Here is a 27,169-nt window from a genome sequence, read left to right as displayed (position 1 = left end):
TAAACTGAAAACTACAAATGAGATCACCACACCTGTTAATCAATGCGCAAGTTGGTGAATATACGATTGGCTGACTCAAAGCCTGCAGCTGAGCACTTGAGTACATTTACAAGCATTTTAAATCAGCTCAAGGATGCAAATTTGGACTTTGATGATAAGTTGAGGGCAATCTTTTTGATCATGACACTGCTTGATTCTTGGGAGACCTTGCTGGTTTCTCTAAGCAATAATCCTAATCTCTCATATGATGGGGTGACGAGTTCAATTTTGAATGAAGAAATTAGACGTATGTCTAGTGGAGAAGGAAGCAACTCAGCTTATAATGTAGGAGGCAAGGCTGAAAAGAAAAATGCAAATGCAAGACAAAGAAACAAAAGCAAAAGCAAAGCAAAGGAAAAGAGTGACATTACTTGCTATCACTGTGGTGCGAAGGGCCACAAGAGACCTGATTGCAGGTATTACAAGAAGAAACAAGAGAGAAAGAAGAATGCAGGAGACAAAAAGGAGGAGCAGGATAAGACAGATGCATCTGAGGTAGCCAAAGGCAAGGAAAAGGCCAATGTGGCCTCCAATGTGGTCATAGAGGAGCTCTCAGATACAAAGGCTAATATATTATGTGCAGCTGATTATGATGCCCTTGTATGTCACATGCAAGATATGCAGATCACCAAGGCCGATGTGATTGATGCGCTTTTGTTAATTGATGATGGTGTCACTCAGACTTGGATTGTAGACTCTGGTGCCTCTTTCCATGTAACTCCTTACTTGGAGTGTTTTGCTATGTTCAATGTAGGCAGTTATGGAAAGGTGTATCTTGGAAATAACCATGCTTGCAGCATTGATGGGATTGACACTATACACTTGTCTTTAGACAATAGGCAAGATCTTGTGTTGAAAGATGTTAGATATATGCCTGGCATTAAAAAGAGTTTACTATCTGTTGGTTAGCTTGACTTGCATGGTTACACTACACTGTTTGGTGGTGGTTTGTGGAAAGTGAAAAAGGGTTCCATGTTGATTGCAAAAGGAACCAAGAAGGGCACTTTGTATCGTTTGCATTGTAAAGCCTTGAATGGCAAGTTTCTTGCAGTTGCTAAAATTTGTAGTCACTTGGACTTATGGCATAAGAGATTAGGCCATATGAGCCAGAAAGGACTTGATGTCCTTACCTCTTTGAAGAGGGTTGATGGAAAAGGCTCTAAACTTGACTTTTGAAATGAGTGTCACTTTGGTAAGCAAATAAAATTTTTCTTTTATTCTGGTGTCGCTCGTAAGTCCAATGTCTTGGACTTAGTGCATTCTGATGTATGTAGTATGCCCGTGAAATTGTTGGGTGGTACCGTATATTTTGTCTCCTTTATTGATGATTGTTCCAAAAATATTTGGGTAAACTTGTTGAAAAGAAAAGTTTGTTTTTTTTTTAACTTTTCATGCATTTGTGACTACTCAGACAGATAGAAAGCTGAAATGATTGAGAACTGATAATGGGGGTGAGTTCATATCTACTGAATTCAAGTCCTTTTGTGACTTGCATGAAATTAAGAGGGAGCTTACAGCCCTTCTTCAATTGGGGTGGCTGAAAGATATAATAGGACTTTATGTGAAAGAGTGCAGTGCATGCTGTCCACTGCTAATCTCCCTCATGAATTTTGGAGAGAGACACTCAGAACCGCAGTTCACATTTACAACCGCTCTCCAAACACGTTCTTAAACAATGCTATCCCTGAGGAGGCTTGGTCTAGCAAATCAGCCTCATATGACCATTTACAAATATTTGGCTGTGATGATTTTGTGCATGTTAGAGATGAGCTGAGGAACAAACTTGACCCAAAATCCACCAAAGGCATTTTCATGGGCTATGGTGATGAGGGAGAATTTGGCTACCGAGTGTGGTTACCTCAGTCCAAGAAAATTATTCGCAGTCGAAATGTTGTGTTTAATGAGGCAAAATTGCTGAAAGGTATTTTAGCCTCTAATGAAGATATGAAAAAGGTCAAATTTCAGAATTTGCAGCCACCTATTACTTCAGAAAATGAGCCTCATGGTGTTGTACCATAGGCTGAAGCCTGAAACTGATGATCAGCCGGTTATTTTTGAGCTAGATGATGATGGACAGCAAATAGTAGCACAAGGAGGTCATGGACAGCAAGATACACTTGCTGATTATAAAAATGCAAGTGCTGGTAATGAAAATGAAAGTTCTGTACAACATGAACATCATGCTGAAAATGGCTTATAGCAGCCAATAAATGCAGTACAGCCAATAAATGAAGGTGTTGTACAGCATGAACAGCATGCTGAAAATGGCTTACACACGTTAGAGGTCAACCACATAGGTTTGACCTCTCCTTGCATTTTGTGATGCTTACAGATGAGGGTGAGCCTCTTACATACAAAAAGTTTCAAGCCATGCGAATTCAAAAATAAGTGGGAGCTAGCTATGCAGGAAGACATTAAATCTCTATATGCAAATGATACTTGGAATCTTGTGTCATTGCCCAAAGGAAGCAAGCCTCTTCCAAACAAATAGGTTTACAAAGTAAAGACAGTTGATGGGAAACCCAAGTACAAGGCAAGACCGGTTGCTAAAGAGTATGCACAGAAGGAAGGGATTGACTTCCAAGAGGTATTCTCACCTATTGTGAATATGACCACTCTACATGTGCTTTTTGCTCTCACTGCTGTATTGGACTTAAAGCTGCACCAAATGGATGTAAAAATAGCTTTCTTGCATGGTGACATTGATGAGGAAATTTACATGAAACTGCCCGAGGGCTTTGTAGTTCTTGGAAAAGAGCAGATGGTGTGTAAATTAAAACGCGGCCTGTATGGGCTGAAGCAAGCACTACGGCACTGGTACAAAAAGTTCGACACTTTTATGCTATCTCATGAGTTTACACGCAGTCATGCAAATCATTGCCTGTACATGAAAAAGGATACAGATGGCAGCCCCATCATACTTGTTTTGTATGTGGATGATATGTTGCTACTGGGAAAAGAAAGACTAGCTTGGATGCTCTCAAAAATCAGCTGAAATCAGCCTTCTCCATGAAAGATTTGGGGAATGCAGAGCATATTTTGGGCATGAGGATTCGTAGAGATATGGAAGGAACCCATCTTGGGAGACCTAAGCCCGTCACCTTCCAAGTGTCGGGCAACAAGAAAGAACTCTAAGAGGCCCTGGAATACTTAACAGACAAGTTGGCTAACAACTCAGCAACAAACCTCACAACTCTCCAGGACCTCTTAGGCGAATCCGAGTGGCAATGGACCAGAGTGCATGACTTGAATCTTATGCACAATTGGGCCTTAGTCCCGGATCAGCGACAAGAGGAGTACCAAGCTCTACGGGACGACGAACCGGCTAGTACAGAGGACTCTGACGACGAGTACGAAGACTGCCAACCCTTCGAGGATGAAAGTGAGGGGGAGGTAGATTCGATAGAGTACGACATGGAGGGACATGAAATAGAACAAATACCGACGGATTCCAAGCTGCAAAAAGAAGTGCCTACAAGACAGAGCGAGGACTCATGCACATGAATTGTGACCGTGCCTGGTTAGAACACATAGCAACCATAGACCTTAAGCAAGCAGGCCTAGCTCAACCAGGGACAATACAAGTGCTTAGAGCAGAATCACCATCTGAACTGCGACCACCAGGGGAGACCCCCTCTTCTAGCGAAGACGGCGAGTTCAACTCTGAGTCAGAAGTGAGCTCGGATAGTGACCCAGAAATACCTAGGCCGCCCAAGACCCGACGCACAGCCGGGGACTTACCTGTCCACCTGAGACGCAAACGATTGAAGCAAGAAAGGGTGAACCAACCCAGGGACACCCGAACAGACGAGCAACAAAAACCACGCGACCTTCCAAAACGATTTACGAAATTCAAGAAAGGCGATAGGATAGTGATCTTGATGGGTGTCAAACGGCAAGGGCAAACGAGCGAACCAATCAAAGGACCAGCCAGGGTCAAAGAGGTGAACTTAGCCCTGGAAGGGGAGATACTCTGACCAGTCTTCGTTGTCGATGACTTGGCTGAGGACGAGGAGGCAAGTCTAGTCGCCCTCTTGCGAGAGTATATGGACGTGTTCGCATGGTTCTTGGAAGAGCTTAAATGGGTAGACCCGAGTGTGGTGACTCATAACATACCCATGACACCAGACGCAGCAACGGTGAAGCAGCGACCATACCCAATGAATCCTAAGCACGCTCATGCTGTCAAGGAAGAAATTGATAAGATGATGAAAGCAGGATTCATTTACAAAATTGAGCACACGGACTGGGTATCACCCATAGTCATTGTGATGAAGAAAAACGGAAAAAATTAGGGTGTGCATCAATTATAAAAAGGTGAACGCTGCTACCAAGAGGGATAACTATCCATTGCCATACACCGAGCATATGCTTGAAAGAGTGGCAGGCAAGGAGGCCTACAGTTTCCTGGACGGCTTCTTAGGATACAACCAGGTGCAAGTGCATCCTGCCGACAGGCATAAGACTGTCTTCGCCACCGAGTGGGGCGTCTTTGCGTACATAGTCATGCCCTTCGGGTTGACTAATGCCCCTGCCACCTTCCAACGTCTCATGTGTACCATATTTAAAGACATGCTTTGCAAGGAGTTAGAAGTCTTTGTTGATGACCTCTGCATTCACTCGACCTGGATGGAACACTTGAACAAACTCCAAGCAGTCTTTGATCGGTGTTGCCTATATTGTCTCTCCCTGAACCCCTTGAAATGCCAGTTTTGGGTGAAACATGAATGCATACTCGGCCATGTGCTGTCGAAGAACGGCATTGCCACTGACTTCTCGAAGGTCAGGGCTATTGTTGACCTTCCACCCCCAACCAATTACAAGGGAGTTCAATGCTTCTTAGGCCATACGGGATACTATCGACGGTTTGTGTTGAATTACGCATTGATAGCAAGACCTTTGTACAAAATGTTGATTGTCTTCGAATGGACTGAAGCCTGCCAACGTGCATATGAAGAGCTGAAGAAGGCTCTAACCACAGCACCAATTCTACGAGCCCCAGATTGGACATAACCTTCCACGTGCATATCGATGCTTCTAAAATCGCGGTGGGAGCAGTGTTGTGCCAACAAGCACAACCTAGACTATCCAGTGAGCTTCGCAAGCCGACAACTGACGGAGACGGAAATGATACTCAACGACCGAAAGAGAGGGCTTGGCCATGGTGTTTGCTGTGAAGAAGTTCCGGCATTATCTATTGGCTACACCCTTTACCTTCTTTGTAGACCATCAAGCCTTGCTATACCTAGTGAACAAACCTTGCGCTACGGGACGCATAGCTCGGTGGCTCCTTCTGCTCTTGGAATTTGACTTCTCGGTGGTTGTACGGAAGGGAAAACAACACTACATGGCTGATCATATGTCACGCATCCCCACAGAGGAACCCGCTGGAGAAGGCATCACTGATGAATTGCCAGACGCCCACCTCTTTAACCTCTCCAACGGGAGGGATTTATTCAAAGCCGATTTAACACCATATTGGGTAGACTCTTTATGACATAGTCCAATTGCTTGAGCACGGACTACCTGAACAACCAATAGAAAAGGCAAGACTAAGGCGACTTATTCTCAAAATCCAACCCTATCAGTTGATAGCAGGCCAGCTATATCACTTAGGGTAAGATGGATTGATGCACAGATGCGTGTGCAAGCATGAGATCACGACGTGCTCTCGGAGGCACACAGTGGGATTGCTGGAGGACACTTTTGCAGAGACACAACAGCCCACAAGGTGTTGCAATCTCAACTATGGTGGCCAACGGTATTTCAGGATGCCGCGCGATTTGTTAAGCATTGTGACGAATGTCAACAGACAAAGGTCCCGATTCGCAAGGATCAAATGGAGTTGACTCCAGTCATTGCACGACAACCCTTCGAAAAATGGGGGATCGACTTCATGGGACCCATCAGCCCTGCTGCACAGTATTCTCAGGCCAAATACATCATTGTGGCCACAGACTACCTAACGAAGTGGGCAGAGGCGAGAGCAACCCGAAAGAACGATGCTCGAACGACTGCCAAGTTCTTATGGGAACAGGTGATCTCACGATTTGGATGCCCCATCGAACTAGTCAGTGACCAGGGGACACACTTCATCAATGAAGTGATAACTCATCTCCTATCCACCTTCCTGATTATCCATCGGAAATCCTCTCCATACTACCCTTAAGCAAACGGCCAAGCGGAATCCACAAATAAGATTCTTGTCAACGTCCTAACCAAGGTAGTCTCGGTCTCACACAATGACTGGGATAACAAGCTGATGGCGGCCTTGTGGGCTTACCGCATAGCTTACAAAACAGCCGTTGGACAGACCCTCTTTAGGCTCACCTACGGAACCGAAGCAATTCTCCCCGTAGAATTCTTCATGCCTAGCCTACGAATTGCGCTTCAGGAGCGATGGGAAGGAAAGGAAGCATGGACGCAACGCCTAGTAGAACTCGAACGCCTCTCGAAGACCCGTCAACAATGATGAGAGATCGAGAGTCTATGACCAATCAACTGCACCTCGGGAGGAAAGAGCACGAGAATATGAGCATAGAACTCAGAGCCCAAGAGCAGAAGCTCGTAACCCTAGCACAGAGATAGGGGGAGAGCATGGAAGGAATGAACAAAAGGACCGAGGAATGGGCCACGCAGAACGAGAAACGGGTAAAGGCACTAGAGCGGCGCCTCGCTTTGGTGGAAAAAGAAAAAATCTTGGCAAAAAGCAAAGCGGACGCCGCCCAGACAACCTTCACTGCCCAGCAACACCAGGCCTTCCTCAACACATTAGTGGACACGACCCGGCCAGAGGGAAAGGAGTCATTGGAGGTGGTGCAGAAGAAATTGAGCATCGCACACAGGGCCCTGCATGCGGGGCTACAGATGCCATCCCAACCTGCGGAGATTAGGCTGGGCTTAGAAGAACAACGAAAGTACCTACTATTGGCCGGCCTAACCCCCCAGGAGTTGGACGCACTCGGCTTTGAGGAAGAAGCGCAACTAGACGACCGGCAGGGGGAGGAAGCTGACATTGAATTCGTCATAAGGAGAACCAGCAAAGAAATAATCCCACAACCCCCCTCGCCGCATGATCAGAAACAGCAACAAATCGACCCGCCCTCGGACAGACAAACCGCGCTCAGGGAGCGACGGAGGAAATTAGTTGAAGAAACCAGGAGGTAGTTAAGAGCCAAACCACTAGTGCGACCATCCGCATCCCTCCCACCGTGCCCCGATGACCTCCCGACGCAATTCCACACGGAGCTGGTGATTTGGAAACAGCAAGAAAACGAAAAGGACCCTTTCACTTTCAGTTTCCTCATGCCTAACAGCCTGAGAAGGGTCTTACCAATTAAGGTAATGGAGGAGGTGATCGTGACTGGCGGCCGGCTGGGCCCTGTGGGGCACGGAGGAAGCAGAGTTTTGGCAAGACAAGGTGTTCGAGGTACCACACACTGTACAGGGCTACAATTGTCAACCTCTTTGGAGAAGGCGAGTATGCGATATTAGCATGCTCGCCTGGATTGCGTTTTGCAACACCCTACTCTACGAGAGGAACGACCCCACATTCATGGCGTATCCTCGTAGAGTAGGCGTGGATTTTGTTGCCACCCTCCATGGGCGGCATGACTTCCCCATCATCTACAACTCCAACGCTGCCTCCTTCAAGCATGCCCTCCTTTTTTATTTAGAAAGCCTAAGTGATTCCATGACGTGCTTTCTCGCAGACTTCTCCTCCTGTCCAGATCCCGTCATTATAACTACATGTAATTACCTTAGGCTTCTTAAGCTATTACTCAAGCAAGACCCGACACCACAAGAGCGTGGCTTGTCCCCCCTCTTTTTTAACCCTAACGCTATTAATAGCTGCACCATGGCACGCCTAATGATGAGAGCTAGCCTTCTTCCCTCCTTTTGCCTAGCTCTCCTAGAAGATATAAACGACAACCAGTTTACTAGGTGCAACCATCCCTTCCTTTCTACCACCTCTCTCCACGTCTGCATGAACCTCAAAGGGTACATGCAAAGCCGTCAATTTTTTAGCAAGTCCATCTGACCCCCTTCTCCGTCTCCATCAGACAAGGAAGATTAGATATAGGCTGTTGTTCTCCTAGTAGTGCCAAAAAAATTATTTTTTTAAAAAAAACCAACCGCACAGGCGGATCCTTACACATGGAATACATGTGCATCCTTACGCATAGAATAAACCAAATAACTCACTTCCGCAACCACTCAGCACCACATAAAGCACAATCACCGCACCTAGGGGTCCTCAAGTTAGGCGTTCCCGGTGGCTTCAGTCGGCCGGCTCCACTCCTAACCCCCTAGCCCTTTTCTACTCCCCCACTTCCCGCTTAGGACCCATCAAGGGCAGGACATACCTAGGAAGGCCACTCGCCTATGGTTAGACCTGTCACCCTGAGCCACTCGCACTGCACACTAAGATAGACATCCCCCTCCTTAGGTGGAGCACCACCCCCTGTCCATCCAAGCACCACCACCGCGCCCACCCACCGACTTCGGAGGCCCCTGTCAACATCCGTTACTTCTCCAACCAACCTTACTCCCACGCTTCTACGAGCACCCAAGTCTACATGTTGCCCTACCCTCACATCACTGCTCTGTTGACTGCCTCTTCAACCACCAACAGTCGACAAGAGTGCCATGGGACTGGCACCCGTCTCAAAGGGGGATAATGTTAACCCCAAGCCAAGAAGGCGGAAAGACGAATGAAAAAGCAGAAAGAAGATGGAAAAGGAGCAAGGACACACAAGCGGGCTCCAAAGCTAAGCCGGGGCCAAAAGCGTAGTTTTAAATAAAAGGCGCCTCAAAAACTCCAAAACTCTTATAAAAGAGCGCCAGGCTCCCTCATGTGCCATCTGTAAAAGAATAGTCGAATATAGGCCTAGGGCACGAAGCAAAAAGAGGGAATTAGAAAAAGGGACCTTGCCACAATGGCCGGTCATGTAAAAAAGGATGGGTGCCCATGGGGTTTTAGAGTTTGTATATATAAAGTTCAAAAAGTGAATGGAAGCTCATTCTTTGGTGTGTGCCCAACAAGAGCTCTTCTCTTCTTCTCCTCTCCTTCCTTGTGTGTGCTCTTGAGAGAGGAAGTGATTGTGAGAGTGAGGGAGGGAGTGAGTGGAAGTAAGGGATCAAGGGAGTGAAGCTCTTCATCATCTTCTCTTCTCTTTCCTTCTTTCACGCGCACAACTATGGCGGTTGGAGCTTGAAGAAGGAGGAGACTTGAGCATGCTTGAGCTAGCATCTAGGATCGTGGAGCTACCGGAGTGTGGGAGAGAGGAGGCAACTTATATCGGCATCAAGGTAAGCTCACTACACTCGTAGAATTGAGGGCGCATCGGCTATGTGAGAGGTAGCCATTAGAGCTCGCTTGGAACGCTTGAAGCAATAAGGGGTCCGTGGGTCTTGGTGGTTGAGCGAAGGCTCCCACACGCAGTCTTTACATCCATCTGTATGAGCTCCATATCCTCAACTGCAACCAAGCCCAAAATGGTTCTCAATATAGTCATCTTGACTACAGGAGAGAAAATCTCATCAAAGTCAATTCCATGCTCCTGCTTGTATCCCTTTGCAACCAATCTTGCTTTGTACTTTGGTGAGGAACCAGAAGTGACCTTCATTTTGTAAACCCATTTGCATGGAAGGGTTTTCTGCCCTTTAGGCAATTGCACCAAGTTCCAAGTGCCATTTTTTTCAAGAGATTCCATCTCTGACAGCATGGCTTTATACCATTTCTTGTTGTCCTGACTGTCCATTGCTTCCTTGAAGCAAGACGGTTTACCACCGTCTGTCAACATGACATAGCCACATTAATTGCACCAGGAACAAATCTATCAGGTTGTCTAGTAGCCCTGGACAATCTCCTAACCCAATGGTCATTGTTTGCTGACTGCTCTTGCAAATTTCCATTTTCAACATGTTGTCCTGGCATTTCAACCTGCAAATCAACATTAACAGCTTGCTGTCCTGGCTGTTCCTACACATGTAATGGCTCATTTTCATGGGCAATAACTAGTTGATCATTTCCAGCATCATTTCTTGCATTTACAAGTTCATTTACAGTAGGTATTTGCTGTTGTACAGCGGGCACATTTTGCCGCCAAAAGGTATTTCTTCCCAGAATACAACCCTACAGACCTCCTCAGTCTTTTCGGGTTGTTTGTGCATGCGATCTTCCCGGAAGATAACGTCATTGCTGCGTACTATTTTCCTTTTCTCGGGATCCCACAATTTATACCCCATTTCACCCTTCTCACCATATCCTAGGAAAATGCATTTACAGGACTTTGGCTCAAGTTTGCTGCGTTTTTCTTTACGAATGTGCACAAAAGCCTCGCAGCCAAACACTTTCAAATGAGCATATGAAGGTGGCTTGCCCGACCACGCTTCTTGGGAAACTTCCCCCCCCCCCTCCCCCCCCCCCCCAAAGACCTGTTTGGTGACCAATTAATCAAGTGAACGGCTGTCATAACAGCCTCTGCCCAAAAACCATAGGGTAATGCAGCATGAGACAGCATCGTACGGACCTTATCCTATATGGTCTGATTCATACGCTCTGCAACTCCATTTTGGGATGGATTATGAGGGGCAGTGAGCTTCCTCTTTATCCCTTTGCTGTCACAAAATGCCTGAAAGGCTTTGGACACATATTCCCCACCATTGTCAGAGCGAAGATACTTAAGTGTCTTATCTATCTGATTTTTAGCCAATGCCAAGAATTTTTTAAACTTGTCAAGCACTTCATCCTTGCTACGAATAGGGTAAACCCATACTTTCCGTGTAGCATCATCGACAAAGGTGACAAAATATTTCTTTCCTCCTAAAGATAATCCTAGCATTTGATATACATCTGAATGTACTAACTCTAGAGGAGAAGATTTCAATGAAAGAGACTTTTTGTGAGAAGTCTGTACATGTTTGCCATAAATACAATGATCACAGTGCTCAAAATCAGCATAACGAAGACAAGGCAAGTAACCCAAACGAGAAAGCACTTTCATTCATGTTTGACTCGTGTGTCCCAACCAGCCATGCCACAAAGAAACACTTGGCTGCTCGGTCACGGCAACAACATGGTCACACACACTAGATACATAAAGTGGATACAACGTATCACTCTTGCAACCTCTGGCAATAACCCTAGATCCCTTACAGATCTTCCATTTTCCATCACCAAAAGTGGTATGAAAACCATCATCATCTAGCTGCCCTGCGTTGATCAAGCTCTTCTTGAGCTAAGGTACATGCCGGGCATGCTAAAGTGTAAAGACAGAGCCATGCTGAAACTGTAACTGCACACTGCCAATACCCGCAATCTCACATGCATAATTGTCCCCAAGATGGACAACACCATATCGACCCCCTGTATATGCGGAAAACCATTCACAATGAGGGGTGACATGAAAAGAAGCACCTAAATCAAGAATCCAGGTATACATGTCATCGTCTGTATCTACAAGTAGAGCATGTGCACTAAAATGTGAAGAGACAAGGAGTACATCACTCCCACTGTCACTATCATGAGTGACTACATTCACCTCTTCAATTTTTACACTGCTTTTCTTAGGCTGACTGTCCTTCTTCTCTTCCTTGCAATCATCTGTCTTCTTGCATTTTCCTTTCTCTTTCTTCCATTTGTAGCAGTCACGTTTAATGTGACCCTTCTTGCCACAATGATGGCATTCAACATCTTTGCCACGTGATTTACTGCATCTCTTGCCATCATATTTGCCCTTTTGTTGTGATCTGCCCCTAGTATACAAAGCACTGGAAGACTTGCTGGATGCATTGCTCTGCCGATTCATCTCTTCCATAAGTAGAGCACTCTCTACATCAGCATACAAAAGGATCACATTAGAATTGCTCATGCCAGTCCTGAAAGGCCTTCAACCTGAAGTATAGATACTTATTTATTTTGTAACTCATTGGTCAAACAAGTCAAACAGTGCTCTAAAATCTCTAGCAAGCACAAACATTTCCATTGATCGATTTTATTGTTGGCAAACTGCTAAGGAAGGAGTCTTTCCTTTCGAATGCATCCAACACTCGATCCGGGGTGTCTTGCAACTTGGCAAGATCCCTTATATTCTGGGTTAGGGCGTACCCTATTAATCCAACTTGGTCAAACCCTAAAGTTCATTGGATATTTCAGTTTCCGGTTTTTAACCTTCCTTACGTGGAAGGATATCAAAGTATACATCCTTTTGCAAGATAACTTACGTAAGGATCTGCCATCCTTGTTGCGGGAATTTAGCCTTTCTTCTTGTGAATCAATCACATGACCATATGACTGGGTACTTGCCGCGCAACTCTCTGGTAGAGTCCAAAGCAAGAAAGTAGCCTTAAATTCCTCATTAATCATGAACTTCAAGGCAACCAGCTGGCTGAAAATAGAGTTAAACTCACTCAAGTAAGTAGACATTGTTGTACCTTCTTTCATAAGCAAATCCATAAGCTTTTTCAGCCAATACACTTTACTTGCAGCGCTCTTCTGTGCATACAGTTCTTCCAGTCTAGTCCATATAGCATATGCAGAATCCAAACCTTCAATGTTAAAGAGCAAGGCATCAGAAATTGATAGCTCTATGGTTGAGCGTGTAAGCTCATTCAACTCATCCCAATCGTCCTGATCCATGTCCACAGGCTTTGCCCCTTTAGTTTTGATCGGCTTTGCGTGCTTCTTTTGTGACAAGATATTGTAGCACTGTTTTTGCCACACTACATAATTATGTGCGCCTTCTAGCTTCTTTATATGCATCAAATTACTGCTGTCATTGCTGCCAGCCATGGTTTTCAGCTCAAAAGTGACCAAAAAACCAGTAAATGCAGGCCCAAATTGTCACCCAAGTGACCAAGGTACAAACGAGTACCAATCAGAAATAAATGACCATGCAGAAGTACAGATTTCAGATCTGTAATTCAGTTTTCAGAAGCACCAAACCAAGTGCTACAGCATTATCCAACTGATTACAACTGTTCCAAAGGCATGTGCATCACTTTACATGAGAAATCCCAAAATTTCAACTGCAATTTCTGCTGTACATGTAAACACGGGCATAAAATTTGACACGAATGGTCAAAAGCCCCAAAATTTGGTGCTTGAAATCGTCAAACACACATCTGCATTTCCTCTGTCATGCATAGGACTATCCAATTTTGCCAAAATAAAGCAATTTCAGTAAAACCCCCAAATTTCACCAAGTATTGATGTTCAAATTGCGCGGACTTTGTCAGAGTGCAGCGGTGCAGAAGCGTAGGACTGAGAGAGAGAGAACGCAGAGAGAGAAGAGAGAGAAAGAGACAGTGGAAGATGAAGATCTGCTGTATAAAGTGTGCTGAATACAAAGATATGCAGATATATACACGGGCGCAGTGCGCTGGACTGCGTGTCTCCACCTCGACGATGCAACCTGCTGTTCACCTCGAAGTCTGCTGCAGTCTGCACTGTCTCCTGTCTGAAATCTGCGAACAGAGACGGAATCTGCACGTGTCACCGGTCTGTAATTTGCGAGCAGAGAAGTGTAGGAAACTGCTGGGGATGTCGGCTATTTATGGCCAAAATCTAGACAAAACAGGGCGCCAGAAAATAGCCTGTCGGCTGCATTGCAGCCGATTGACTGCACTGGTCGGACTGCCACGTGGCAGTCCGACTGCACACCTGTCCGACTGCACTGCTGCCACCGTACCTGCCCTGCTGCCCCTGATCAGGCTGTGATCTCTAACAGACTTCAACCTGCATATACATAAGATGACCAAATGCTGCACAAATTTTGCCCAAATCGCAAAAGCCCCAAATTGCACGGTGTCCAATGTGCCTCAATGTCAAGAAATTGGGTCAATTTCAGCCCAATTTGTGCATGTACATGAAAAGCCCCAAATGTCGGGGACAAAATGTCACAAATTCCTGCAATTTCTAAGACAAATATCACTGTTGTATCTTGCGCCCATAAATTCTGGACAAATCCCCAAATTTTCCAAGTCTTGCATGCACTAATTTCAGTGAAATTGAAAGAATTTCACTAAAAAAGTGAAAAGCCCCAAAATTTCCGGGCAAATGTGCACCGACTTTGCAATTTCTGAGTCAGATTGTCCACTTTTGTGTTGAGATCCCCAGATTCGAGAAAAGCCCCAAATTTCTGAGCCAATTTTGCACAGATCTGAAGTCTTATGCTTACGCGCGCGAAGCCCTGTCAGTGGGTGAAGCAATTTTCAGAGAAAAAAAAAAAGTTGAATTTTGGGAAAGAAAAAGAAATCTAACGGATCAACGGACCACTCACCCGTGCAATGTGACGCCCGCTGGACACGGCACCTGTTCGCCATCCCGTGACCTCCGTCACTAGCGTGGCCTCTCGCCTGCATGCCCTCCGTCTGTTCACTGTTCCCTGTCGCCTGTCGCGCAACTCGACTGGTCACGCAGCAACAGCCTCCTCGTTCGTCAGCTCTACAGCCCGTCGCACGCTTGGTCCACGCCTGTCGCACAGTCACTGCGTGAAGCTTACACCTGTGACTCTCCTGCTCGCCTTTGAGCTCTCGTCACCATGCTGGTCTTCTGCCTCAGCCTTGTGAGGGAGTGAGAAGATCGAGGTACAGCTGAGAGTGCAATAGACAGTGTGAGAGTGAGAGAGACAGAGTGAAGCACAACACCCAATCCAATAGACTGAAAGAGTGTGGGATGAAAGTACAAAGTACAACCCTTAAACCTTAGGGTTGTAGGGGGTGTTCACACCCGAACACGGTAAGTGCCCATAAGTGTGTAACATAAGCACATACGAAAATAAGACTATAAGTCTGGGGGAAAAAACCTCTCCTACCGAGAGTAAAAAGTGCCCCAGTGTCCTACTGATCACCGACACTCCCATATGAGTGTAGGCGTAAGTGAGGCGTGAGTCAAATACCCAACAAACCCCCCTGGAGTGAAGAGTGATCAAGAGTACAAGGATCATCCGCCACCAAAGGATATCAAATTTAAAGCATCGCGAAATGCTTCAAATTTGTCACGAGCAAGAGCTTTGGTGAAGATGTCTGCCACATTACTGGTGGTAGGACAATAGACAAGGTTGATATCACCTGCATGTAGTCTCTCTCTAACAAAGTGATAATGGATCTCAATGTGTTTCGTGCGGGCATGAAACACTGGGTTCCATGCCACTGCAATGGCACTCTGACTGTCAGTGAACAAAGGAGTAGGCTCTGTAACAGATACATCCAGATCAGCTAGCAAGCGTCTAAGCCATACGCATTCAATTGTGGTAGTGAAAGGTGCCTTGTATTCAGCTTCACATGACGATGTGGCAACAGTGGATTGTTTCTTGCTAAGCCAAGAAATGCAAGAAGAGCCAAGAAAGAAACAATTACCACTAGTGGAGTGACGTGTATCATAATCACCAGCCCAATCAGAATCACTGTAAGCATGTAACTGCAGTGGTCTCCCCTTGGCATAAAGCAACCCAAGAGATCTAGTACCCTGCAAGTAACGAAAAACACGCTTGACAGCTTGCCAATGTGACATACGTGGCTGATGCATATACCTGCTCAAAGCTGAAACTGCAAACTGTATGTCCGGCCTAGTGTTGCATAGGTAGATAAGACATCCAACTGCAGGAGCATATGTATGTATATCAAACAAATCACTGTCATCATGTAATGACAGTTTCAGTCCAGGTTCCATGGGGGTACAAACTGGCTTGCAATCCTGTAAGCCAAACTTCTCAAGAAGCTGCCCAATATACCTTGACTGTGATAGCCCAATACCTCGAGCATCATGTATGAACTGGATGCCTAAGTAGTAATGCAAAACTCGCAAGTCAGACATGTCAAAAGTTTGCTTCAAATTTTGTTTGAATGCTGAAATCTGATCAGTATGTGTTCCAGTGAGCAAAAGGTCATCAACATAAAGACATATAATCAGCATAGATCCCCCTTCTTTACATACGTAAAGGGTAGACTCAGATGAGTTGTTTAGAAACCCCTGACCAAGCAAGAAAGCATCTATTTTTGCATATCAAGCTCTAGGAGCTTGTTTCAAACCATATAGTGCCTTTTTGAGCTTGCATACCAAATGTTCTGAGCCTTCAACTGCAAAACCAATGGGCTGTTGTACATAAACTTCCTCCTGAAGTTCCCCATGTAAAAATGCAGTCTTGATATCTAGCTGATGCACTGTCCAACCATAATGTACAGCCAAAGCAATCATAGATCTGATGGTCGTCATACGGGAAGTAGGAGCAAATGTATCCTCATAGTCGATGCCCTTTTTCTGTGCGTAGCCTTTAGCTACAAGCCGCGCCTTGTATTTATCAATGGATCCATCTGCTTTCCTTTTCAGTTTGTAGACCCATTTCGTTCCAATGGCTTTCTTCCCAAATGGCAAAGACACCAAATCCCAAGTTTGATTCTTAGTGATAGAATCTAATTCAGCTTGCATTGCTGCCATCCAATGCACAGTGTTGTGCATCCTCAAAACATTCAGGCTCTTCATTATCAAAAGTACTTGCTGCCATAACAAACTCCATGGTATGTGCTGAATCATGCAAACGAGTTTGCCTTCTAGTATAACCAGCCATGGGTGCATCCAAAGGACTATCTTGCATAGTCTGCAAATACCATCTAGGTAACTGTCTAGCTTCCTGACTGTGTGCAAGCTCTTGCTGAATTTCAGTTTCAGCATTATGCTGAATATTCCGATCAGCCAATGGCTGAATTTCTGAACTTTCCATAGGAGCAGCTGGCTGAACATTAGGTTCATTTTCTGAAGCTCCAGCTGAATCACCAAAAGTAATGGGCAGCAGACCTTCAAAAGCATCACAGGCAGCCTGATATGTGTCCAAACAAGCCAAGGATAATTCTGATTTTTCATCAAAAACCACATCCCTGCTGACAAAAACCTTCTTTGTAACGGGATCATAGAGTCTGTAGCCTTTGCTCTCACTGCTATATCCCATAAAAATGCACTTAACAGCCTTGTTGTCCAACTTTTTTCTAAGTACCTGTGGAATATGGGCATAGGCAAGACACCCAAAGGTATGGAGTGGCCAACAGAAGGTTTACGATTGTTCCAAGCCTCAAAAGGTGTAGTCTTCAAGGCTTTGGTAGGGCATCTGTTCAAAATATGGCAAGCACACATGACTGCTTCCATCCAAAGACTATGAGGCAAGCTCTTTGCCTTCAGCATACATCTGGCCATCTCCATGAGTGACCGATTCTTCCTCTCTGCTACCCCATTCTGCTGTGGAGTATAGGCAGTAGTGTACTGATGGACTATGCCTTTCTGCTTCAAAAACGAATTCAGTATAGAGGACATGTATTCTCTCCCTCGGTCCGAACGGAGAGTCTTAATTTTGCATCCAGATTGATTTTCAACAAGTGCACTGAAAGCCAAAAATGCATCATACACTTCTGACTTCTTTTTCAAACAGTAGACCCAGCAAAAACGTGTGAAGTCATCAATGAATGTCACAAAATAGTAACAACCGCCCAATGACATTGTTTGCATAGGCCCACAAACATCTGAATGCACCAACTGCAATCTGGTTGTTGCTCTGAAAGCAACATCACCGAGAAATGAGAAACGATGCATTTTTCCCAAAATGCATCCCTCACACAAGTGCTCAGGAGGTCTCTCCAAGAGAGGTAAGCCATCCAGCATCTGAGTACACTGCAAAAGCATCAAGCTGCCAAAGTTTGCATGCCCTAAACGAGCATGCCATAACTCTGCCTGTATCATAGCAGTAGTAAGAGTGGATGTCAAGTATGCCGACTGATCTACTGAAAGAGCATCCAACTCATATAAACCATGACACAAAGATCTATCAAGACCAAAGTCATGCGTTCTTTATCTTTAACCATGCAACGGTCATCATCAAATGTGACCTGCAAACCACAACGTGCCAAAGAAGAAATAGATAGCAAATTCTTCTTGATCCCAGGCACAAACAAAGCATCCTGCAGGCGGAGAATAGAGCCATCAATGGCTGTGAGCTGAATCTCCCCAATACCACGAACAGGGTATAATGCATTATTGGCACACTGTACAGATTTCCCAACGGGAGGTGCACTAACTGAAGCAAACAGATCTCTGCGAGATGTAATATGCCTAGAAGCACCACTGTCAAAGAACCAAGTGTCAGCATCCTCTGTAGAGCTAAGTGCTCTATCAGCCTAAGAGATGTCATAACTGCAAGTGTAAAAACAATAGTCCCTGTCTACAACAAAGGACGCGGACTCACTAGCAGTGGAAGGAGTAGTAGAAACAGACATTCCTGACTCCTTCTTCTTCTCTTTGGCAATGCGCTTCCTGCACTCAGTGATATAGTGGCCTGGCTTCTTACAATAATGACATTTTCCCTTTTTAGCTTGCGTCCCCCCTTGTGTCTAATTCTGTGATGTGCCAGAAGTACCAGAACTCTATGGAGCATTTTTTACCTTGCTGTTTTTGCCTTTCTGTCTTGCCACAAAAGCCTGCTCAGAGACTATAGCATCCACACCACTATTTTTCCTTGTTTGCTCCTCCTCTAGAAGCAAACTAACCAGCTGAATAAAAGTGAGTGGGTGCTCGGCAATCCTCATGGTGAGGTTCAATGCAGTATGAAAAGACAAGTACGAAGGAGGTAAGGAATTCAAGGTGGTGGATATCAATTGTTCATCTGAAAAGTACTCATCTACATTCATGAGCTGCTCCCGCAAGTCTTGAATCTTATTCAAGTGATCCTGCATAGAATCACCCTCATTCATCTTCAAAGTCTCTAACTCTTTCTTCAAGAAAGAGATTCGAGTCTCATTCTTTCCTGCAAACATATGCTCCAAAGTCAGCCATGCATCTCGTGAAGAAGATGCTCAAACGAATGTGAGGGATGATGGATCGCTGAACTGCCAAAGCAATCAGCGACAAAGCCTGTGCATCACGTGTATCCCAAGCTTTTTGAGCTGCAGTTCTTGGAGGAAGTGGCTGAGGTGGAGTGGGCTGAGGTCCCCGTTGTCCACGTGCCCCTTGAGGAGGAGGAGTAACGAGAGCTACAACTCCCGGTCTAGTTTCCTCTGCACTGACATAATCCCATAAATTCTTAGCCACTAATACATTCTTCATCATGAATGACCATAGCGAATAATTGTTTCCATCCAATCTGTCTTCCTTGGATACATAGGTAAATACATCACCTCCTTGATTTGCCATGATGACAAATTTCCAAAGACAAATGAGCAATGTCAAAGCAGTAAGGGCTGGAAATCTGCAAATTTTCAGAAATTGCAGCAAGCACACTTCTGCAATTAATGTGCAAGGGTGTACTCTATCAAGAACTGTCTTTAATGCATGCTTCCCAAGGTGCAAACAATGCTCAGCAACACTGTAATGTCAAAATCCCCAAAATTTTTTGCCTCAAATGTGTTCAAAACAGTCTTTCTATGACTGTAGCTGCAGTTCATATGCAAATGTCCTCAAAAAACATAAAAGCCCCAAAATGTCTGATAAATTTGGGCAGAAATTTGCATTCAATGTGTCCCAGACACGTTTCTGAATGCTGTGACTGCTGCGTAGGAATCCTCTCTTCCAGAAATTTATCTGGAATGAAAGGATAAAGAAAAAAAAATTAAAAAAAATACCTGACGTACTGACAGGCTGTCGTTGACCACTCAGCGTGGTGCTGACGGGTGACACACGTCACAGTAGTAGACGTGGCAGGAGCCGGAGTCATTGACGATGCCTGAACAGAGGCGTCACAGGCAGGTGGCGCAGCACAGAAGGCGAGCACTGGTCCAGGCACGGTCTGCAGGTGGCGTGCTGGGACAGGTGGCACACGCAGGTACAGGTGGCACTGAGGGCGTCTGGAGCTGCGCGCTGGCGGACTGACAGGCGGTGGCAAGCTGCAGGAGGACACGCTGGTGAACCTAGCGCTGATGGTGCAGTGGGAGCAGGAGTAGGCGGTGCTGGCGGGCAGACGAGCTGGAGGAGGCCCTGTCACATGAGCTACAAGCTGGGCGCTGCAAGCGACAGCACAGGCAGTTGGGGGCGGACCTGCAGGCGGTGCAGGTGGCTGCACTAATGGTGGAGATTGCAGGTCTGAATGGCCAGCAGTTGGGGCAGCAGTTGACAAAGTTGGAGCTGACCAAGAGCTCAGCGAATTTGGGTGCTGCTGGTACAGGAGTGAACAGGGCGAGAGGTTGAGCTGAACCTGAGCTGAATCCCTGCTCTGATACCAAATGTGAGGGAGTGAGAAGATCGAGGTACAGCTGAGAGTGCAGTAGACAGTGTGAGAGTGAGAGAGACAGAGTGAAGCATGACACCCAATCCAATAGACTGAAAGAGTGTGGGATGAAAGTACAAAGTACAACCCTTAAACCTTAGGGTTGTAGGGGGTGTTCACACCCGAACACGGTAAGTGCCCATAAGTGTGTAACATAAGCACATACGAAAATAAGACTATAAGTCCGGGGGAAAAAACCTCTCCTACCGAGAGTAAAAAGTGCCCCAGTGTCCTACTGATCACCGACACTCCCATATGAGCGTAGGCGTAAGTGAGGCGTGAGTCAAATACCCAACAAGCTTGACGACCATCTGCAACACCTTACGCTCTAATACCAGTTTGAAGGAATCGATTAGGCACGGAGATCGAGGCAGATAGTCATTACGTGCAGTGAGAGAGACAGGGAGAGTGCGAGAGAGCAGAGTATAGAGTGAACACGTTTTTCAGTACAATGACGAGTGTACCACTTTAGGATTTGGATAGATATATGTATGAAAGTACAATGTGCTAAGGGTGTGTTCACACCCATGCACATATAAAAGGCACGATGGCCCTTTATTCCCAACATATTCGAAACAAGAAAGAGCACGTTAGTCTGCCGGTTGTTTGGACTAGTAAGCTCAATCAATGTTTTCAAACATTGAAACGGCTCATTACAACTACACCAATATTGAAGACTATCGATCCAAATAAACCTTTTGAGATTCATATGGATGTGAGGGACTATACTTTAGGTACTATCCTTTATTAGGATGGCCAACCTATGCATTCGAGAGCCGTAAATTTACCAATGCCTAAATATGTCATACCACCTAAAAGAAAGAATTATTGGGGGTCATCCATGCGCTTAAAGTATGGCGTCATTATTTGTACAACATGCAATTTATTATTTGGATGGATCACCATTTACTGGAGTCATCTACACATACACAAGACGTATTGCTTGATCAGACCGTCCAACTTGGCCAATCCAGAAGTTCAAGACCTCGCCACAAGCATCAATGATACTTCCATAGGCAAATACACAAGATTATTGCCCCAACTAGAGCCAAGCCCTCTACATCACCGTGAGATTGTATCAACTAAATCTCTTTACTTCTCAACTAGATTTCTCCTTACTTATTGCTCTTAGTCTTCTTGTATTGTTTATTACATTTTCATTTATTGTTCTTTTCAAACAATTGTACTGTCAAATAGATGATTGTAACTCATGGTCTCAGAGGTCATTTTGGCCTTTTTGCAAACATTAATCTCTCTCTCCCTCTCTCTCTCTCTCTCTCTCTCTCTCTCTCTCTCTCTCTCTCGTCTATACATATAGTTCTTTGTAGAGTTCTAGAATCAAAACATAACCTATTGAATTCAAGTGTAAGCACACATGGATAAAATAAACAACAGCATTAGGCATCATGAAATCAATGCACTGCGCCTCAAGCTCAAGAAAGACATGTTGACACACCCAAAAAAAGGCACTGTATAACTCACATGAGTCATGTGGTGGTTTACAAAGAAACTTAAAAGTCTTAAAGTGCCATGAGAGAAACTTGTAGTTCAAGAATGTGTTAAACTAAGCTGATTGAACAATAGAAGAAGTCAGCTATATGGCAGTTGACCTGCTTGCCATGTCATCACTTGCTTGGTTGCCTGCCCAGTTGCCTGTGCCTCCTCACTTTGTGAAAACATTCTGAAACTGCCTACATGGAGAGGAGTGTATTACATTCTACACCACTAGAATTGTAGCTGTCCTTTGTGTGCTGTACTCCTTGAATGACATGAACTTCAAACCAGAAACTCAAGATTGTAGCCCACAAGCCTCTCAATGTTGCTCTCTTTAGAAGTTCCTTTGTTCACAAGATACTATCATTGACACCATAGTATCCATCACAACAAGATCAGGTACACCACCGTAATCGTCCACCATGACAAGGTCAGCTACCAAATTGCTCAACACCCAAACAATTACAAAGCCCGGAAACCCATCCATGTAGCATTATCAACCTGATGCCACAAAGATGCCTCAAGCACAAACTAGAAAACACCAAACTGGCAACAACATTTGTATCCTGCTGAAGTCTGCTTCAGAGAGATGCCTGCAATTGTGTAGTGAATTCCATCCCCTAAGCATGCACCTAGCCCTTGTGCTCACACTCCAACTCCATTGCACAACCAAATCCTAATCTTACCCCACTAGAGATAGGCACTTCCTATAGAGAAACCATCACCAACTTGTATACCTGCAAGAAAGGTAAAGTGCACTTAGGTCCTGGAAATATCACTCTCCTTGTGAGCAACCTGATCGCCTCCGAAGAAAACCCTCTCAAGTGCAAACTCTCTAGTCCCATGTTATCTGCACTCCATTGTTCCCCCACCTCTTGTGGGTGATGATGCAAACTAGACACATGCCAATAAAAGCTCTCAGCTGCTGCTGTTGCCTATAGCAACTCTTGGTCCCACAAAAAAATCATAATGAGGACCCCAATCATGAATCTCAACATGATGATTTTGAACTTTGTCTGTCAATTGCTACTTGAATCTATCATTACCTTGGATTCATATTCCTATCAAACATCTGTCCTTTAGCCTCGCTGAGGGCACTAGCAGCACTTGTGTCTTTTGCTTGGACGTGAAACATCTGTTCTTATCAAAAGGGGAGAAAGATTGCAAAGCAAGAAGTAGAAGCAGAAGTACACAGAAAAGAAACAAGCAACAGGTCACACAAGGCAAGAGAAGATCAGAACTCTCTCATGATAGAGCCAAAAACTGTAACAATCAGGCCAAGACAATGAGAAATCTGTCATCACCAGGCTCAGAAACCATAGTAGACAGGGTAGCACAGCTGAGAACCATCTCAACTGCAGAAATGCAGCTCCCCATGACTCTCACCGCCACACCATACACTACACAGACACATTTTTCAGTGTGCACATGTGCAAGCATGCACACATGCTTCCACGAACCCACATCTTTGTCCCCTTTTTGCTCAAGGGAGGAGAGATGTTGATTATAATTCATGAATGCATCCAATCGTACCTGCACATGCCATGTCTCTGAATCATATTCTGCTGTAACATCCACATCACCCCTTGGACCGTAGTTTTCTGGTTGGATAATTGGCACCTCTGCAAGATTTATAAGAGAATGATCATGCAAATGACGAGTATGCCGAAACTTTAAGCTGAATCCATGCCACTTCGCCGTTTTCTTCCAACGCTGTTCAAAGTTTTTCAGAACATCATGTGCAGCAGCCCCTTCAACCTTGCAATGAAGGTCATGCCATGGCTCTCTTGGACCTCCACTATCAACTTTCTAAAACAGGACATGTATAGAAACATCAGAATCAACTTAGTGGACCCAAGACTGATTCCCAGTAAAATAGAAAAACTAGATATTCTCGTTTGATATCTTACAAGAATTTAACTGCAAACAGTCTCATATACTTACTGTTGGAAATGTAGGATTGTGATAGTCATCTTTGAAATGAGTATTAAGATCACGAAAAAGAGTATGTCTGGGTGTATCATATCGCCCATCACAGAGATCAATGCCACCTATAAAGGAAACCAATCTCCGTTTGCCTCCAGGTCCATCAGCATCCACAATTACTATTTTCTGATGATGTGTATATAGAGTTCCAACAACCTACATTGCAAATAAGTTTAAAGATACAGAAACCAATCCCCTTTTACATCAAACTCTAAACTAAAATGCAAGACTCTTTCGCAAAGATTCCATAACATCAAAATTTCACTATTGGTTCTACAAGAAACCTGTATGCATTATTAAACACTCAGACTGCATGACCAGTTAGATCCCTATCTTGCTTGTTGGAATTAGATTGGATACAAATTGTACTGCTTGTAGTTTGTTGCTCTCCTATCTTGCTGTATTCCATTTCGTTGTTGCTAATATGCTATAAAGAAAGCTTGAAAGAACTTGATTTTGAAATACGAACAACCTTCTAGAGAGAGTTGCTTTGGTATCAAACTTTGTATACTTCCTTTGTTGTCATGTGCATTTGTCATTAAACCTTAATTAGCTCATTTAAAGTTAAAATATTTCCTTTGTATACTTTTCTTTTTTAGAGAAAATAAAATATTAAGCTAAAAAAGTAGCATTTGTCATTAAACCTTAATTAGCTCATTTAAACAGTACTAAAACTCAAACTCTAATGCTACAAGGAGTTTCTCTATCCCATAAGCAAACCCCACTATTTGGGGTTAGTTCCTCATCTATAAGTAGATGGTGTGCTCAGTCACTTAGCATCCAACCTCACTCATTCCAACCTTCTTCCTCAAGTCTCCTATACCTAGTGGCTGCTAGCTCTACCAGCAAGTACTGCCACCTGCCTTCAACAGCTAGGCAGTAACATCATCAGCTGGCAACTTGATCACTGCTGCTCCAAACTGCTGCACTCTCATTCCAGCAGGCCGTCCAGCTTTCCAGCATTGTCTCCATCAGTTCTAGGCCTGCATTTTGCAGCTGTGCAAGCCGCCAAACATCCAACTTCCCTCTTCCAGCTATTGGTCAGATCTGGACTGCTGTGTGTGACCAGATGCCCCCATTTTCAGGAAGTTTGCAGCATTTTGGTTTCCGGCATGCTCTCCTGTCATTTTCAGCATTATCTCAGCTCTGACTGGCAGTTACGGCACTCAAGATCCACCTCCAAGGGATGTCACTCTCCGACTACTCCCTCAGTCCGCTCCCACAAGAGTCATTGGCTGTTGGACAACTCTGCCTTTGAGCATTCTGTACACACTCATTCATTTCACCGCTGGTGCTATTCCAAAGAGTATCCTGTGATAATTGTGGAGGCTTAGTTTGTGCAAGATATGCAAATAAAACATAACCAATTTACAATGTCTCAAACTCCTTCCTCTTGGGATGCTACATTGCCTTTTTAGGCTTCTCCAATATTAGAGGCCTTGAGGAGACATTATGGCCTTGTGAAAGGACATGGTACTTAGACCTAGACCCTCAGGCTTGTATGGAAGATGGATGAAGACATTGAGCACATAGGAGGAAACCGCTATGGAGACTACAGTGGGATCCTAGGGAGTGGGCATGGACATATCCATTTGCAAAGATGCCTCAAGATGTGCCATTCTTTGGCTATACCACTAGGTTGGGGTGGAGAATACAAATGAGCAAGATTGGAGTGGTGCCAACTACAATTGAGCATTCGACTATCCAAGGTATATCACAACCTTTCCTTGCTGACTTCTAGAGGAAATTGGAGGACAGCTTTAGGCCAAGAAGATTTCACTCTTTCTTTGGTTACTAGCACACAAGAGTTTAGCAGTTGGTACATGGATTGCCTATGGTAGAGACCCTATTCCTTGTGCTAGATATGGGGAGCATGAGGAGACTCAAAGGCATTCCATATGGGATTGCTCATAGGCTCAAGAGGTCTAGAAGAGAGCCCTTAGGATGGCCTTCAAAACATCCACAAAAGCATCAAATGACACACTCATTGTTCCACTTTATTTGATGGCGATGTTCTAAAACCTAGCTTAAACTAATAACCACTTGAAACTTAAACTCCATTTTAGATAGTGGTGTCCTACAATATGAGAACAAATCCATGATTTATGATCTAAACATGAGAAATAAGAAACTACTTACACAAATAGAAGAATATCAAATAAATGAGTTACAAAAGAACTAGACAAACTACTTACATAAGTTATGTAATGAGCTAAAGAAGAGTAAAAGAAACAAATTACCTTCAAAACATTCACTTGAAAGATTTTTCTAATAATCGCCAATGACACATGCCATTGCTAGTGCAATAGTTCTGACAAACTTTTAAACTTTTGCTATAACTTGAAATAAAATAGATGCCACAAAAGCCAAAGATAAGAAATAACAACATTATGAGTTGAACTTTCTAGGTTTTTGAAGTTACATTTTACTCTCTCTAAATTATGCTACACATGTAATAACATGATTTTTTAACCCAAAAAAAGTCATTGGTATCACACACGTAAAGACATTAACTGCAGGGTATCAGACAAGAGCCCACCTTTTGGCATGGCACTACATATTCTATGATTGCTATGTGGGGGATAGTTGCATGGGTCACTATCATGAGGACATGTATTTTTGAAACCTCACTTAACATGTGGATTAATTTTTAATCACATGATTAAGTAAATGTTGCACATGTGAGGTGCAACTGGGATTAAAGAAAATTTACGAGCCCGGGACCCGAAGAAATCACAGAATGTCAAAGGCAAAAGTTGCTATAAGTATGCTGCACGGGTACTTAGTGGTATCTGGTGCCAGTTGTTGGCCTAGGTCATTCATTTGGCCATAAGTGTCAGTTGGTGACACTAGAGATGTGGCATTTAATGGTACCTAATGCCAATTTGATGGTCAAAGATGGCGTAGAGATACTCTGGAATGGAACTTGCCTAACCAATTTAATTATTGGCCCGTCAAATTATTTTTCAGGGCACCGAAATAATTATTAGATTAATTTTCAGTATTTAAAGGCTACAAATTAATATTTAATTATGAAAAATGCTAAAAAAACCATTTGGCAAGGCTACCACTTGTCAAAAATGCCCATGCAAGACTGAAAAACGTCTTTGGAGGCTGGAGAGAGGCATTTTTATAAATTCAACCTGCAAGAGAGAGGGAGGGGAGGCTGCTGGTCTGATTTGAAGCCATTGGAGGACATTCTGAGGCTGCCAAGGGCAGAAAAAGACCAATCAACAAAACGAGACAGCATCTACAGGCTGTTAAGACAAGGCAGCTCCAATAAATGACTGATTTTCTTCAGTTCTTTGCATGTACAACCTGTTGTGGCAGCAGGGCAGCAACTGCATTTGACTGATTTTCAGTCATTCTTTGCGACAACTTTGAATTTTCTCTCTCTATAGCTT

The 27,169-nt window shown here is 44.3% G+C and overlaps 1 protein-coding gene across 3 annotated transcripts in view; it reads right to left on the bottom strand.

Moving 5' to 3' along the window:
* LOC148041348 (phospholipase D gamma 1-like) overlaps positions 1-27,169 on the bottom strand; it is a 111,814-nt gene that overhangs the window by 40,815 nt on the left and 43,830 nt on the right. For all 3 annotated transcript variants that reach the window (XM_087679083.1, XM_087679070.1, XM_087679075.1), the window contains 2 exons: positions 23,724-23,921; positions 23,313-23,588 (listed from right to left, as the gene is read on the bottom strand). In XM_087679083.1, the coding sequence (XP_087535209.1) occupies positions 23,313-23,588; positions 23,724-23,921 (474 nt within the window). The remainder of the gene's footprint in view (positions 1-23,312; positions 23,589-23,723; positions 23,922-27,169) is intronic.

Source organism: Lygodium microphyllum, chromosome 1 (genome assembly GCF_053477565.2).
Source record: "Lygodium microphyllum isolate KBCC chromosome 1, Lygodium_microphyllum_v1.1.10, whole genome shotgun sequence".
Taxonomy (NCBI): domain Eukaryota; kingdom Viridiplantae; phylum Streptophyta; class Polypodiopsida; order Schizaeales; family Lygodiaceae; genus Lygodium; species Lygodium microphyllum.
This window is presented reverse-complemented; position numbering and strand designations above follow the sequence as displayed.